Here is a 17,363-nt window from a genome sequence, read left to right as displayed (position 1 = left end):
ATCCGCATTAACTACTGAATGGAAAGATCATAAACTCATGCTTTTATTATGCACATTTATTATCTGATATGTATTCTAAAAAAACTATGAAAAAAACTCGATATTAAAACTGTTTATAATAAATATATTTCTGTTTTTTAAATCTATTACTGAATATAATATACACGAAATAACTTACTTCAAATAATCTAGTCAAATATCTAATCGAATCTCAAAGTCTGATAAATAAAAACAGGCAAAAGGATCAATTTTTTTATGTAAAGATCATTTTTTATATAAAAATAAATGTTTTACATAAAAAATAAAATTCGAAGATTTTTTTACCAAAACGTCACAAAAAATGAAATTTACGGGAAACAAAAAACTTTTCATCTTCAAATCGTTGATTGTAATTATTGTTTTCCAAACTCATCAGTATAAGAACAACATTTAAAACTTTGAGTAATATTTTATTGATCCATTACATGTATATATATAAATTTTTTTAATTTTGAACCTGTCTAATTATTTTAAAAATAATAATTTTAATTATATTTATATCGATAAATTTAATTGTACTTATATCTATTTATTCTATAATATTTTACATTAATTTTTTTATATTTAATATTAATATGACAATAATGAAAAAAAGAATCAAGCAACATTGCGTTGCGTTGATGCAACATTCCAAAATACCTACGGTACTACTGCAACGGCGATCATACGCGTACGTTAATGTGCATCATGTGCGCGTGAATAAATTTGCATGGGAGTCGAACGAAGTTGGGCTCAAGGCAATATTTTTGGCATCAGCACATAGACGCATTGGTTTTTTCTGAGTTTTTTCAAGGCTCCTCTGAAAGCTTTGGTAGAAGACAAGTAGGTGGAATTAGGTCATCCGCATTAATTACTGAATGAAAAGATCATAAACTCACTCTTATTATGCACATCTATTATCTGATATACATTCTAAAAGAACTATGAAAAAGCTCGGTATTAAAACTGTTTATAATAAATATATTTGTTTTTAAATCTATTGCTGAATATAATATACACAAAATATCTTACTTCAAATAATCTAGTCGAATATTTAATCGAACCTTAAAGTAGCGATGCGACACCAAGTACGAAAAAAAATTGTGCCGTGCGACACGAATTATCGATTGCGACCAATCCGATTAAAATCGATACACATAATCCCGAAATCTTTGGCTTTTCCAAGGATCGGACTCACATGTGTACACATACACAAGCTATATATATATATATATATATATATATATACATAAATATTATGTTATATATATAATAAAAAATATATAATATATAATACATTAATCAATTTATATAAACGCGTGCATTCAAAATTTAGTACAACATCAATACAATTAGCCAAGTATATTTTTTAAAAAAACTTAAAAAAATTTTATAAAAAGTTATTCAAAAAATTTTTTAAAAATAGAAACGTTATCAATGATAATAACACATAGAAGGAGTACCCGAATCGCATTAATTGCATTCTTGTATATACACTCTTCAATACAAATGTCAATAATATAGGGAACTTGGAAATGCAAAAAAATGCGAACCAGACACACTCAGTTTTTGCTTCATTATTAGCATTATAACATTCCCCCCCCCCGTTTTTCAAATAATTTTTTAATATATTTTTATAAGATTTTTCTACGTCTTTAAAAATATACTTGACTAATTGATTAATCCCGTACTTATTTTTGAATGCACGCGTTTATGTACTTGGCGTATTTTTTATATTTTTGTACGGTTTTTGGTATACGTTTAGTTTTTATTAAAAAGGCAATGGGTTAGTTTTATTCTTATAAAATAATAAATGTTAAATTGTTATATTTCCTGTTTTTTGCTTAATTCTTGCCGAAATAAAATTCGTTATAATGTGATTTTACAGTTAAAGAAATATTTGGTGCTATAATACACAGATAAAAAAAAATAAGTTTATTCCATTCTTATAAACAACTTTTCAATTATATAATGTAACAATATAAGTGACAATACAATTCTTCTACTTATTTTATATATAAAAATGTTAGTATAGTATTGTATTAAAGTAGATGTTCCAAAAAATTTCAAGAAAATTTAAAGAAATTTTTTTACACTTAGTTTAGAGAAATTTTTTACAATTTATTTTATACTTTAACATAAAATATAAGATATTCGTTCTTTTATCAAACTGTGCCCTAATACTTTTAATTTATGTGCACAGAATAATCAAATAAATTAATCCATTTTTTTTAACATGTTATTTCACTGTGTTGTTTGCTGCTGTCACCATTGACAGTAATATTTGATAATTCAACATTTGATATTCAAACTTTTGACAGTTTGTGACAGCGATTTAATTATTAAAAAATATTTAAAAATAAAGTTTTTAAAAGTTGTAGAAGTAGATGCTGAATTTTATTAACTGTGTGATTTGGCGTTAGAAACGATGTGAAATTCAATATAAAAATAGTACGTTATGTAACAAAGGCATAAAGTCGGCCTTTTAAATATGAATACGGGGAATGAACGTACGAACAGTAGATGAGTGCATTCACTCGTATTTTCTTCTTTATATTAAAATATTTATAAATGTACTCTTATTTTATACGATTATTGTTATTTTTTATTAATAAAAAAATTTTGAAATAAATTCAAAACTAATAAAAAAAAGTAAGAGTTTATTATAACGCTGTTTTATTTAAATTTTTAGAAGATGCAGGATTTAAAGAAAAAGACAGATTAGTAAAGTGAGAAAGAAGAAAATAGAGATAGTGTGAGATGGAAGAGTTGTAGGAATTTAATAGCACGAATTGGTGATTGGGATTAATGTAAAAATTTAAATTAAAAGGAATATGCAAATGTAATGTAAGTAGGAATAAGAAAAAAATGTAAGGAATACAATATTTAAAAAGAATATATTAGAAAAATTAAAATTAAATAAAAAATTAAAAAAAAGAAAAGTTGTTATAAATGGAAGAGAGAAGAAAGAAAAAATTAAAAATGTAAGTAAAATATATGAAAAAATTTGACAAATAAAATTAATAAAGGAAAAAAAGTTAAATAGTGCGCGCGAAATGTAAAGTAAAGTATAAAATTATTATTTAAAAAAATAATATTTTTTTAATGCAATATACATATCTTCTGCTTGTATATCTTTAAAAAATGTAATACTAGACGTATTAAATTGGCCCGTATTTAATATTTTTTTTTAATATTAAAAATACTATTGTTAATACTTTTATCTAATATGAAAATGAATAATTATTACTGACCAACTTAATACTGCTTACTATTACATTATAAGGAATATGTACAATATATTTTTAATTACTACGTACTTTTCAAAAGAAGAAGAGAAAGAGTATGATATCATCAATTTAATCCTTACGGTGATAAATGACAAAGAATTTGGTGAATACATATTATAAATTTAATAAATACTTATAAATTAATTATTTTGATTGCTTTGACTATACTTTCTACTATTAAAAAGACCAAAAATAATTTTTGTTTCCAAATGTTTATTTTAAAACAGTGAGAAAGATTTATATCGCACTCTAGCATAGCATTCTCTCAAACGCTAAAAACTAAAATTATAAATGTTGTACATAGAAAAAAATGACATGCTTATAGTGTATTGAACAAAGAAATAATGTTTAAAGAATAATTAAAATTAATGTGGTATATGTTTGTCACACGCGTGATAAATGCAAATATGTGCAAGTGAAAGTATTTCTTTACGTTAGGATATTTCCTAACAGACAGCTTCAGTAACCTTGACCTTGATGTGTGTTGTGTAGATGAGAATACTGATCAGCTTTTTCTTATAAATTAATCGACTCATATAGTCGTATAGAAATTTTATGTAAGTATATATATATATACTTACATAAAACTTACATTTCTTATTTCTTTTTTTTTATATGACTTGTATTTGTAATCAAAATCAAAACTGTATCTCCTCAATGTAAAGATTTACCCAAGGAAATTTGAGAGGCGAATTTTACAAATGTACGGAAGTAAATTTTTTAAGAACGGCAGAATAATGAAATCGCGCTTAACAAATAATTATGAAATTTGTTTTTAAAAAAACATAAGAGTTTCTTAAGTCAAATTGTTCTCAAAATTCATTCGCGTAATATTTAAAAGATAATTCGGAAAATTCCTGTGCGACACAATGACATCCAAAGATCTTATAGCTTGTGTTGTTTCATATTACTTCGAACTCTCTAAAAAAAAAAAAACGAGAAGAATGTAAACATAAAAGAATAGGTTTTTAATAAAATAGTTATGTCTTGTACCAACCTTGAAAATGGATCCAAGTTTATTATATATATGGGATTCAAAATATGAGATATGTTTATTTCAATTAAGAAAAAAAAAGATCTCACGCATATTGACTCTCCATAATTATAGAGCTGTTCGCCGATGATATCAATAAAAATAGTGCAATAATAACAGCAATAATTTAAAAAAAGCAGAGTGAAAGTTAACATCAATCTATGAACTTATATATTAAAATTACTAAAAATTTTTATAAAATCAAAGAAGTTGAAATAGATTACAAAGACAAAGACAGAAAGAGAGAGAGAGAGAGAGAGAGAGAGAGAGAGAGAGAGAGAGAGAGAGAGAAAATTAACACAATTTTTTAGTTTTTCTTTAAAAAATTAACAAAGAAACATATTCTGAAAGAAAAAAAACATGAACAATTACATACTCGTAAATTTTTTAATTTTTATTTATCTATGTTCACTAAGTTTGTAAACTTATTTTGAAATTATTATTTATATTATAAGTAACTGTCTTATTTCATTTCTTTATCAAATAAAAAGGGAATACGCAGAAGTAAATAATTAAATGCTATTTTAGCTTTTTTAATTACAGCATTTCAATACCTTTCAACATGTTTATCAGAATTTTGTATTCTGATGTATCATACATTGACAATCATAAATTATTATATCGATCATAATATCTGGATAATAATAAAAAAATTTACTATACAAATGTTTATCGAAAACTAGCGGAGTTAATGAAAGCTTATTTTCACGATAATATTACATCACTGGACTGAAAATTTACAGCACAGTTCAGCAGAGCGCGGCAATTGGCATCTCTGCGTCACTTGGTTATCTGCGTAAGCTCGCTGTAACACAGACATCTTTCCCTTGTCTCCGTTCATGTGTAAATACATTTTGAACGAACGGGTGGGAGACATTGCTTACAGATTAGAAATAAGAGACATCCGAGAATCGAATGGAGGAGACGCGTACGCTAAACACATACTATACATGTACGCTTCAAACAACAAAAAATATTATTTTATTCTTGTTAATATAATAATACAAATATTGAATAAATTAATCATGGGTTAAGTCATCATGATAGTTTCTTTTTAATTGAAAGTTATTACTTTGAGTTAATCGGATACAATGGCATAAAATTTATAGATAAAACTCGGGGCACATACGTATGATGTTTTCTCATCTCTACATGCGTATTCTCTTTACTCGACTCTTAGATGATTCTTGTCTTTAAAGCACTGGTGGAACATCTTCCGAAATATCGTCATCGTCGTCGTCATCGTCGTCGTCGTCGTTGGTGGTGGCGACGGTGACGGTGGTGGTAGCGCCGTTGCGCCGCGCGTCTCTCGTCAGTCAAATCGCGATCGTCGTTGTGTGATCATTCGTTAACACATTGCACTTCTTATACAAATCTCGGCACGTGCGGATTGACCTACGTACGAAAATAAACTCCGTCGAGAAGTAAGTGAAGCCTAATAACTTGTTCCGGTTAGGCGTTCTGTGATGATATTTTCTGCGAGTTTATAACTTTTTTTATAGATCCACACACAGAAAAAGGAATAACCATACTTTAACCACACCATAACTTTAAAATTTAATTTATAACGAACAAACACTTTATACACAATTATATAAAATTATTTATATAAAAATGTTTATTTTTTGAAACATTAATTTATGTATTAGAGAAATTATTAGTAAATTGAAATAAAAAATTACACTTGTAAACTATTTTTCATCCATTTTAGTATCTCTAAATTTAACTTAAGTTTATATGCATTTTGTTTTTAAATGCATTTGTAAATTACGTTCAATTGGGGAATTGAATTTTCTGTAAGAAAACACACGACTAATCGCATATGTATATTTTATTGGTTTTACATATATATATATATATATATATATATATATATGACCAATAAAATATGTAAAAATTATAAATATAAAAAGCACCTTTTTCGAAAAATAATAATAATAAGACTTAAAAACAAATAAAAATAAAAACAAATTTGTGGCAATAAAAGGTTGAAAATATTTTAAAATTATTTATCGCTTCGTTGTTTAATTTATATTTGAATGAAAAAAATTATCATTAATGATGCCTAATTATCATTATTGATACTTAAATAAAATATAAATTAAACAATGAGACAATAAGTAAATTAAAAATACTTTCAAATTTTTGTTGTCGCAAAAAATTTATTTTGTGTGTGTATGTGTGTGTGTGTGTATTTTGCCAAAATTTCTTTTTACATGGCAGTTACATCAATTTTTACAAACAGGTTTAAACGACACAGTGAACAGCGGATCTGTGAACAAAAAAAGAAGAAAAATAACTTTAGTGATATTTGTACCCTAATCAAAGACATTATTGACTTAAATTATGATGGAGCGATTGATGCTGCTGGCTTTTCTAGTCACCACAGTGTTATGCCACGAGCCGTTTCAAGTGATCTTTGAATGGAAGTCCATTGACTTCCATTGGCAATCAGAAGACCAACAGAAATCTGCTATATTGCTTGGCGAGTATATAGAGGCGCATAATTTCATCACTACTGTGAAATTTTGGAAGGATAAAATGTATCTAACGTTACCGCGATGGAAAGACGGCGTACCGGTGACACTGGGCGTTACGTCGTCGAAACCGATCAACGGAGTGACAGCGCCCAAATTGGATGCCTTCCCCAGCTGGGACATGCAGAAATTGGATAATTGTGCAGCATTCCAATTAATTCACAGTATAGAGATTGATCCTAAGGGTCGTATGTGGGTGCTTGATTCCGGCCGGCCCATTTTTAGGGAATCCAGAGCCAACTGCTCACCTCGTCTTGTCATTCTCGATCTCGAGAACAACGACAAGATTCTTCGTACTTACGAATTCCCCGAGCATGTGACTAACCGTAAAGATGCGTATCTCAACGATATTGTTCTCGATCATGACAACGGCGGTATGGCATATATCACCGATACTAGTAGTACTGATCCCGGCATTATTGTATATTCCTTAAGGGATAACAATTCCTGGAAGGTGCGACACGACTCTATGAAAGCGAAATCAGAGGCAATATCATTCATGGTAGCAAATACGCGTCTAAATAATCCAGTGGACGTGGATGGCATAGCGCTTTCACCAGCGAGCAATCGTGACAGGTATCAGTGTTTTTTACATAAAATACAATTTTTTTTTACATAGCTACTTGTATCAAATATCTCCTTTATTATGAGATTTTCTCTCATTTACTGTTGTTGTTCTAATGGCACATCTACAAAATGAAAATGTTGTATGCCGTCTATCACTTAAGATTAAATAGTAAACGTAAGTACATAAATGAAGAGTAGCGCAGAAAGAAAATATTACTTTACAGAAATAACAGTAGTTGTGTTTTAATATATATTTTTAGTTTGATATACACTAAAAACATACAGTTTATGTTACGTATATTACAGATTTTCAGTACTGACAGTGAATTTCACAGTGTTTCTACAAGTTAGAAAATGAAAAATATTACAATATAGAGCTACATAAAGCAAAAAAAATGACCATATCAACGATATTTCTTTTCTGTTCCCAGTTTTATTCTTTGCTTCTTTCTCATTATTTTCTCTCAGAACGAATTTCCATCAATCAACATTTTTAAAAAAAGTATGAATATGAGTCTAAAAATACTTATTGAGATTTATAACAAGAGAAGTGCACCAAGTGTTAATCGCGAATGGATATGTGTTATATATCGTTCGAAAGGTTTTGTCAAGTAGAATTTATGTGTGCAATATTTCGCTTGAATGGCGCTATGCGCAATGTAAGTTATAGAGCTAGATTGGCTTTCCCCACGCCAAAACTGTGTTTCGACCGCCAGCATCTTTTTTTTTAATTTTTGTTATTAACAATAAGATAAAATAAAAAGTGCAATGTTTATGTTATATTAAAGTATCTTATTAGTAATAACTTTTTGCCGTTTTCGTTTTTTTTTACTTTCAAAACTCTAATATTAATTTCTTGATTTTCTTTTTTTCTTTACTTTATTTTTGTTTTTAAGATAAAATACAAAGTGCAATTTATATTATGTTAAAGTATCTTATTGCCAATAACTTTTTGGCTTTTTGGACTTTTTGTACTTTTAAAATAAAATAGAAAATGCAATTTATCTTAAGTTAAATAAAATATCCTAAACTTGTGCAACTAATTATACTACTAAATACCTTTTATTTGATACTATTTTTGAAGCAAAAACTCCAATTAGCTTTTATATAAACCCAAATAGTTATGTAAATTACATTACGCATAGCGCCCTCTAAAGACGCCATTCAAACGAAATATTGCACACATAAATTCTACTTGACAAGACTTTTTGAACGATATATAACACATATCCATTCGCGATTAACACTTGGTGCACTTCTTTTGTAAGATAAGAAAAATTTTACTGTGAAGAAATAACATATTTTGAAAATAAAACAACTGATTTTATATTAAAACGTATCAGGCTAAATTATAAAATATTTCATAAATTATTGATTATTTTATAGTTTTACTTTAGTACTTTTATATGCAAAATAATTAGACGATCAAGCATATAATTTAAAAAATTATATATTTCATAAAATCTACATAAAAATTAAAAAATTGAAAAATAATATTAAAAATTGATCCTTATTCACACACAAATCATACAGTTTTTGTTTAAAATACTTTCTTATCAATTGCTTCGTTTTCAAAACATTCTGTTGTTTTACAACAAAACTCTTCTTATGTCAAAAACTAAGCGTTTGTAATCTATGCTTATATAAACTTTTTTAATGTTTGATCGATGGAAATATGTCCTTACAATATTTAACAATTATTAACCCTTTGAGGGCACACTTTTTTTCGAACGTCAAGGTCACACTGGATGGTTACCCATCCTCATTTTTAAAGTGCTGTATTTATAAAATTATCAAAGATATGATAACAAAAAAATTCATGGATAAACTTGAATGTTTGAAAAATGTATTCTGATATTATTTAAGTAAAAATCTAAAAACGTTAGTTCCTAAAAAATTCTTGAATCTTGCAACATTTGAAAAAAAGAATTTTTACAAAATAAATCATAACTTTTGTAATTTTCAATATTTTTAGCTAAAAATTTAGACTTTTATTGTTCAAGTCTTCTACTTTAAGGAAAAAATGTCTTTAACGTTCTCTTAAAAAGGGATATTTATTTTGCATACTGAACATGAATATTTTAGTATACGGAAAAAGTGGTATTTTCATAGAAAAATCAAGTTTGTTATATTTTTGTCGTTAAAAAAGTTCAAAAGTAAGTGAGTATTTATTAAATAAATAGTGTTTATTTAAAAAATTAATCACTTCTACCGCAATCAGTGCATAAATATATCCCATGGTAGTCACACATAGGCCTTGAATACGACGGACACTGCATTTTTATCTTTCGATCTTTTTTATTGTCACATAATGCACATCGCTTTTATTTATCAAATTGACAATGCTCATTGTCATTGTATTATACCATATACTTATATTTTTTAGACCACAAAAAATTCGAACCACCAAATAACACAAAAACTTACATGGAAGTCACATGAGGTGGCTATCACCCTACCTTGTCTTCGAACGATTGCCAAAAGCGAATTAATACGACTTTCAGTTACAGAATAGTACAAGAAGATAGATGAAACCTTGAATTACCACTAAATGGCGTTACTAGTATTTTTCTTAGATCAGAAAAATATAATGTGTTGAATTTAAGCAATGGGTGGTAACCACCCAGTGTGACCTCAAGAGGTTAATTTACACCTTGTATGTATCTCGTTAAAAAAGTTTTTATAATAAAGTTAAAATTATTAATTAAATTTAAATTAAAATTATTGTCATATTGATATTGTATATTTAAACTTAACATTTTCTATACTTTTTAATAAAATATGAAATTTTATAAGATTTTTTTAATAAAGAATAAATTTTTTTTATAAAGAACAATTTTTTACAACATTTTTACAAGATTTTTTAATAAAAAACAACTTTTCTGTTTCAGACAAGTCTATTACTCGCCTTTATCTTCTTTCCATCTGTACTCGGTTCCAGTGTCCGTCTTAAAGAACAACGTGACGAATATCGATCAATACGTGAAGAAACTTGGGCAGAAGTCTTCGCAGACGGATGGCATGGCGATGTCGGCTACAGGCGTGCTTTACTTCGGTCTACTGGCTGACGACGCTATTGCCATGTGGGATACTAAGAGTACAACATCCTTCACTGTCGGTCAACGAGTTATATCGCGCGATCACGTATTAACGCAGTGGCCTGATAGTTTTGCTTTCGATGAAGACGGCAATTTTTGGTGCGTTACCAATATGCTGCAAAACTTCTTAAACAAACGCGTTGATACCAACGTACCTAATTACCGTCTCATTCGGTCACACGTAGGCGTTAGAAGTTATCAATATTACGAAAACGGTACGGCACCCGAATTACCAGATATCACCTCCAATGCTAATTCCATTAGATTTATGTTTACCGCGCTGCTGCCTACCATGTTAATACTTATCGCGAAATAATCGCTTAACAATAGAATCCTGTTAAAATTATGTACTTTGCGCGCACAAAAAAAATAATTTATAAATCCGCGTTAAAACTGTCGATCATATTAACTCTTAAATGTGTTTTTTTTTTCTTATTTGCTTATTTAATAATTAAAGAAATACAGCTGACAAACATTATGAGATACAACTTATTAAACAAAAATTTGAATGATTACTCTCATTTTATTGTTTTGAATTTTTTCATATTAGTTTTCAGTTTAAAAGATTATTAGATAATTTCTTGTGTCATTATCTGATATAAAATATCTGAGTTGAATAAGGCCCAGCACTAAAACAATATTTTTAAATTTACCACTTAAAAATGTGTTTTATGCTAAAACATTTTTTAAAAATATTATAAAAAAGAAATGGATAAAAAGACTAAGAAATTGGCAATAACGGTTTTATTTAGTGCAATGAAAAATTGTGTGAAACAAAAAAAACTGTATGAGCCATTGTTATACAAAAATTCGCAAAGTTCTGCAAAGTTTATTATGTACACATTATTTTATAATTTATTGTAACATATAATACTATTTAACTTTCTAACTATAAAAAATAATAAATATTTATATCAATTTTTAAAAATAAGTATATATTTTCTTAGAACGTACTTATTAAATAAGAATTACTTATATGGCTATTGTTACATATATATTTGTTTAGAGACAGGTTTATAATAGAATAATAATTTTCAATACTACATCTAACTTTTAAAAAGCTAAAATTACATCCAAAGATTAGAAAATTCCAACGATAAAAAATAATAATAATTAAATAAAAGATAGTTATCGTGTTTAAAAATAAAGACCTTAAATAATTTTATTTTTATGCTTAATAATCATTTTAAAACTGGTTTAGAAGATAATGTTTAATTTTTTATTTCCAATTTATTTTCGATTTTGTGCGTGCATGCGTATGTATGGGTATGCGTGTGTGAGATGGGACTTTATTTTATTTATAAGCAATGTTATTTTGTAATATTTATAAGCAATGTTAATAAGATTCAATATCCATGTTTAAAAAAATGTTTTACATTTATAAATATTATTTATGAAAGATATGCATTTTTATGAGTGATTAAAATAAAGATTTTATTTTCACTTAGTTTATTTCAATTCAAAATATTCCCAATTTCAATAGTTTTTAAAATAACATAAAGTACGCCTTAGTAATGTCATTTTAGATACTTTATATTGCAACACAAGATTAAAACTATTATTTGCAAAAATATTGAAAAGTAATAAGCATAAAATAAATTACAATTGAATTGTAGTATTTACTGAATATCGAAATAATTTCTTTAAACTTTTCTTTTTCGAAAGTATTGATTAAAATCCGTCAACCATCTGTTAAAGTCTGATATTATAATAGATTATTTGTTACAAGCTTTCTTATAATTTATATTAAATTTTTTTTATATAAAAATATTGAAATAAAATTTTAGGTATACAACTGCTTCCACCGTTTTTTTTTTTTTTCGAAATTCGAGGTTTTATTGTGAAAAACTGGTTATACATTTACAATTCAAAGTATTGTCCATCGCTGGCCACTACTTTCTGGCAGCATCCGAATCCCGCGTCAAAAAAACTGGTCATCTTTTGAGACGATCCACGAATCGATCTAATTTTTCACTTCTTTATAAGAACGGAAGTGCTGGTCAGCTAGATCGTGTGTCATTGATCGAAACAAGCGATAATCAGAGAGAGCAATGTCCGGAGAATACGGCGGGTGGAGTAGGACTTCCCATTTCAACGTTTCCAAGTATGTTTTGACGGGCTTTGCGACATGGAGTCGAGCATTGTCATGCTGCAAAATCAGTTTATCGTGTATTGCGGCCGTTTGTCTTTCAGTGCTCGGCTCAAACGCATCAATTGCGATACCGATCGCCTATGATTGTTTCAGTCGGTTTTAGTAGCTCATAATATACTACGCCGAGCTGGTCCCACCAAATACGGAGCATGACCTTGAAGCCGTGAATATTTGGTTTGACCGTCGACGTGGAAGCATGGCCGGAAAATCCTTATGATTTTCTGCGCTTAGGGTTATCATAATAAACCCATTTTTCGTCTCCAGTCACAGTACGATGCAGAAATCCCTTCCGTCTTTGCTTTGCAAGCAACTATTCACAAGCAAACGCCGTTCAACATCTCTCGGCTTCAACTTGTACGGCACCCAATTTCTTTGCTTCTGAATCATTCCCATGACTTTCAGGCATATTGAAATGGCTTGTTGAGTCACTCCCAATGATTGTAGGTTTGTTCGTTTTCGCTGCACCGTTGCACTAGTGTAGAGACACTATAACAGAGATTCGCCAATGTGCCGTCTTGGGGTAAAACAGGATATCGGATATGACGTTTTCGATGGCGGTTTATTTTGATTGTAAATGCAAGAATACAATATATATATATTTTTATTTGTAGTTATTGATATTTAATAATCGTGAACAAAATAAATATTAAAACACAATATATTTAAAAAAAAGGTTTAAGCATATTTTATTAATTTTCCCATGTAAGGTTAAGTAATATAAATTGATTATTAAGAAATTATATATTATTATATATAAATACATATTATGTTTATATACACATTATGTATTATAAATATAATTTAAGCATTCCCAGGTAACAGACTGACGTCGTTTTGACGTCAGAATTTGGTCCTTTACTGACCACTTTTGACGTCATTAATTGACGTCTTTATGACGTGAAAATGACGGTCTAATGTCACAAAAACTTGACGTCACTGCACGACCATATTTTGACGTCATTCAATGACCATATTTCGACGTCATTCGATGACCGTATTTTGACGTCATTCGATGACCATATTTCGACGTCATTCGATGACCGTATTTTGACGTCATTCGATGACCATATTTCGACGTCATTCGATGACCGTATTTTGACGTCATTCGATGACCATATTTTGACGTCATTCGATGACGTCTTTTGTACAACAAATTTGACGTCTTTAAAACAGGAGTTAAAAAATAACACACATAATTGTTATATATTTAACAATTTTATTGCTATATATATATACATATATCACATATATCATACATACATATCATTTTATCACATTTCATTGTTAAAATATTTCTACTTACATTTTATTATATATTGTGTACTAGAGATACAAAATCGCGGTGACAGTGTTATTTTATCGTATTTATCGTATTTTATCGTATTTTTTAATTACACACAAAAAATATCTATAAAAAAATAGATACATATTCAACATATGTTTGACGCTTGTATAATTTTTAAATTTTCCCAGAGTATAATCGCGAATTTGTTACAAACATTAATCAAAAGTGTTATGTATTATTGGAAAACATACGTAATAATTAAAATTAATATGAGGGAGTACAATACATTTGCTGCTAATGAGATTAATAGGCCATATTTTTAAATCACTTAAATCTTTGAGAACATATATATTTAGTAATGCTGAATCGCATGGATATGAATATAACGACGAATAGTTAATAAATTGTTTTCCAATAAGAAAAACATGGCCTGTTGTTGTTTGTATGATATTGTGTATTTGTATTACTTTTGTATCGCCTTTCAAAATGCAATAACAATCAGATATGCTATAACGGTTAATATATAATGATACATCTGTAAAAATAATTTTTGTATATTGTTTGCATTCATAAAGATTACAATTAAGTAAGGGTCCATTTTTATGCTCTATGACTAGAGAATATTTATTTTTCTTAGAATCCAATAAATGTAATTTATTTGATTCTAAGAAAGAAAAATTAAATTCTTGCAGTCGGCAATGTATTTGCTGCAATGGTCTACTAGAAGATCTTATTAATTTTTTTAAACGGCCAAGATAATTTTCAAACGGGAAGGCCGAATAGTTGTCTAAAGGACCATATATCTCCACATCGTCACATACATGTGCCAAAAGATGAACATTGTATACAGCAAATTCTAAGCCATACAAATCATTTTTACCATGCTTAATAAAATTTAGTAGACAATTTCTAGCAAATGCGACTCCAAAATTATTTATATGTTTCTGCGATATTAATATGGAAATTGCAACATGCAATAATAGAAAATTTTCATAAATAGCTGTATCTAAAACATTTTTTAGAATTAACGGACCAACGTAAATCAAGAAAGTTCTAAACTCTGTCGCTTTCCAAAGCGCTAACTCATTTAGTGACCGAGGTTTTCTATTAAATTCTGATGGAAAAAATTTTTGCAAATTTACAAGACGTTGTGAGACCTCTTGCACTTTACTGTGACATAATTTAGTTTTTAGTGGCCCTCCAGTCCACATTGTTAATAATTTTCTTGTTACTCCTAGACAAATGTTATGCATATAGTCGGTAGGAAATTGTTTAACTAAGTCTATGGGCAAATCTAAAAGAGGAGATCGGCCAAGATGATGATCATCGTCTGTTTGTTGTCTAAATGAATCGTTTGTACGTTTTGAGGCCGTTTCATTCGGGAAAATAACTTTGTTTTTAAAATATTTTCCAACTTCAATGCATTTATCGCATGACGAGTAACCCGTGTGTGTTTTTGTACATTTTAAAAAAGCACGAGCAGGCGCATCACATATGAAACTATGAACTTCAATATTATATTTTTTTCCGTCAAAAATAAACCCATTTTTTAATAAATCATTTAATTCATTTATAAAATCCTTCAAGAAAAGATTCAAAGGTTTCGGCTTCGATGTACCACAAAAAATTGATACAACAAATGGAGCACTACGCCAATTTTTTATTTGCCCTAGAATGGGCCATAGTTGTAATTTATTACTTTTAAACAAAGGAATACCATCTACATTAAAAGAGATTTTTAATACCTCAATGGACTTTAAACAATTGTGGGTATATTTTTGTGATAATACATTTTTTAAAGCAAAGCCTAGACCTAAATAACAAAATTCCCCTGTATCTAATTTATTAACTATTGTAGAAGTTGGAGTTTGTAATAACGTTCGACAATCTAAAGGTAACTCAGGATGGTAGGGCGAAAGTATGTGCAAGAGTTCTGTTACAGCTACCTGTGAAATGTGTCTTGTGGTAGCCCATTTAACTAATTCATTTGCCAAGCAATTTTGATTAGTTAGCCTATCACTAACGTCTGTATTAGAATTATTAGAATGTTTGCTAACATCAGATATAGCATCTATAGTTGAATGATTGTCATACTGTACATCTAAACAGGCAGAAACATTTCCAATTTCTTCTTCATTATTACTTATATCAATGCTGGTATTTGCATTAGTATCTAAATAATTGCATGTTGCATTTTCTGTTTTATTTGATGTATTATTAGCGATATCACGAGAAATTGTATTAATAATACTAGCAGCAAATGTTTTGTGTACAGCTTCTTGTACTCTTCGGTATTGTTGGCGTCGACCAACGAACTCTTTACGTTTACGTGTACTTTTTAACATAATGATAAACTTTTTATCCAGGGTGTATACTTACATTGTGTAAAAAAATTCCCCGAAAATTCCAGGACGTTCCAGGTATTTTTTTTCAAAATTTCAGTTAAAATTGAAATATTTTAAGATGCAATTTTTAACTTATTTACTTTAGCGTATTATTTTTTATATAAATAAAAACATGTTTTAAATAGATTTTATACAGACATAAAAATAATTTTTAAGCAGATTTTAAATTAAAATATTTTACGTTTTTTATAAATATTTTATAAAAAACTTTATAAATATTTATAAAAAATTTTATATAGAACTTTGTAACTTTTAATACTGGCTAAATTTATAAAATGAAATATTTTATATATAACTTACATAAATATATTCTCTTTATATAAATACTTAATAATAAAGCTTATATAAATATTTTATATATAACTTATATAAATATAAGAATACTTATGTTTTTAATTGCTTCTAATTTCTAAAAGCCAACCATCATTGCCGACTAGACACACAATATTTCACTAGAATGTCATGAAGATTCAGTAGCGACACAAAAGCGATCATTTACAATACAAAAATAAAATGAAAGGAGAGGAGGCAGGATGGAGAAGGAAAGTAGGGAGAAGGAGGTGGAAGAAGATGGAAGAGGGAGAGGAGACAGGAATAGGGAGATAAAGGAGAAGGTCAGCGGAGGAGCTTCGACGTGGACAGAAGGAGGAGGGATGAAGAGGAACAGAGAAGGTGATGAAGAGAGCAGAGAGAGGAGAGAGGGCAGAGAAGAGAGAGGAGACCGAGGAAGAAATGAAGATTGGTGGGAGCTGGCGGAAGAGGAGGGGGAAGACGCGGAAGAGAGGGAGGAGTTTATAAGGGAGATAATGAGAAGGGAAATGGAAAGAGAGGGAGAGGGTAGGGGAGGGGGATGTGATAATTTTGGTCAAGATGAGGAGATTAATGGATAAAGAGGAAATGCTGGATAGAAGGTCGGAAATAAGGAGGTGGGATATAGGTATTGACGAAGATTTGACGTGGGAAGAGAGAAAGATGAGA

General features: G+C 28.7%; 1 protein-coding gene across 2 annotated transcripts; it reads left to right on the top strand.

Annotated features, from left to right (window-relative positions):
• Window positions 1–5,632: 5,632 nt before the first annotated feature.
• On the top strand, window positions 5,633–11,988 carry LOC105840195 (major royal jelly protein 3). 2 transcript variants are annotated; one of them, XM_036286927.1, is made up of 3 exons: window positions 5,633–5,765; window positions 6,587–7,454; window positions 10,337–11,988. In XM_036286927.1, exons 2-3 carry the CDS (start codon window positions 6,688–6,690, stop codon window positions 10,857–10,859), a joined length of 1,290 nt encoding a protein of 429 aa, XP_036142820.1. In that variant the 5' UTR covers window positions 5,633–5,765; window positions 6,587–6,687; the 3' UTR covers window positions 10,860–11,988. The 2 variants fall into 2 exon arrangements, with proteins under 2 accessions (XP_036142820.1, XP_036142821.1); XM_036286928.1 differs by having other exon boundaries at window positions 5,636–5,765; window positions 6,565–7,454.
• Window positions 11,989–17,363: the final 5,375 nt, after the last annotated feature.

This window comes from Monomorium pharaonis, chromosome 5 (genome assembly GCF_013373865.1).
Source record: "Monomorium pharaonis isolate MP-MQ-018 chromosome 5, ASM1337386v2, whole genome shotgun sequence".
NCBI classification, from domain to species: domain Eukaryota; kingdom Metazoa; phylum Arthropoda; class Insecta; order Hymenoptera; family Formicidae; genus Monomorium; species Monomorium pharaonis.
The sequence above is the reverse complement of the archived record's forward strand: the minus strand, read 5'-3'. Positions and strand labels throughout refer to the sequence as shown.

Coding starts and splice junctions, on each gene's coding strand:
- LOC105840195 (XM_036286927.1), top strand. CDS start 6,688: ATGATGGAGCGATTGATGCTGCTGGCTTTTCTAGTCACCACAGTGTTA. Junction 7,455..10,336: donor CCAGCGAGCAATCGTGACAG/GTATCAGTGTTT, acceptor TTTCTGTTTCAG/ACAAGTCTATTACTCGCCTT.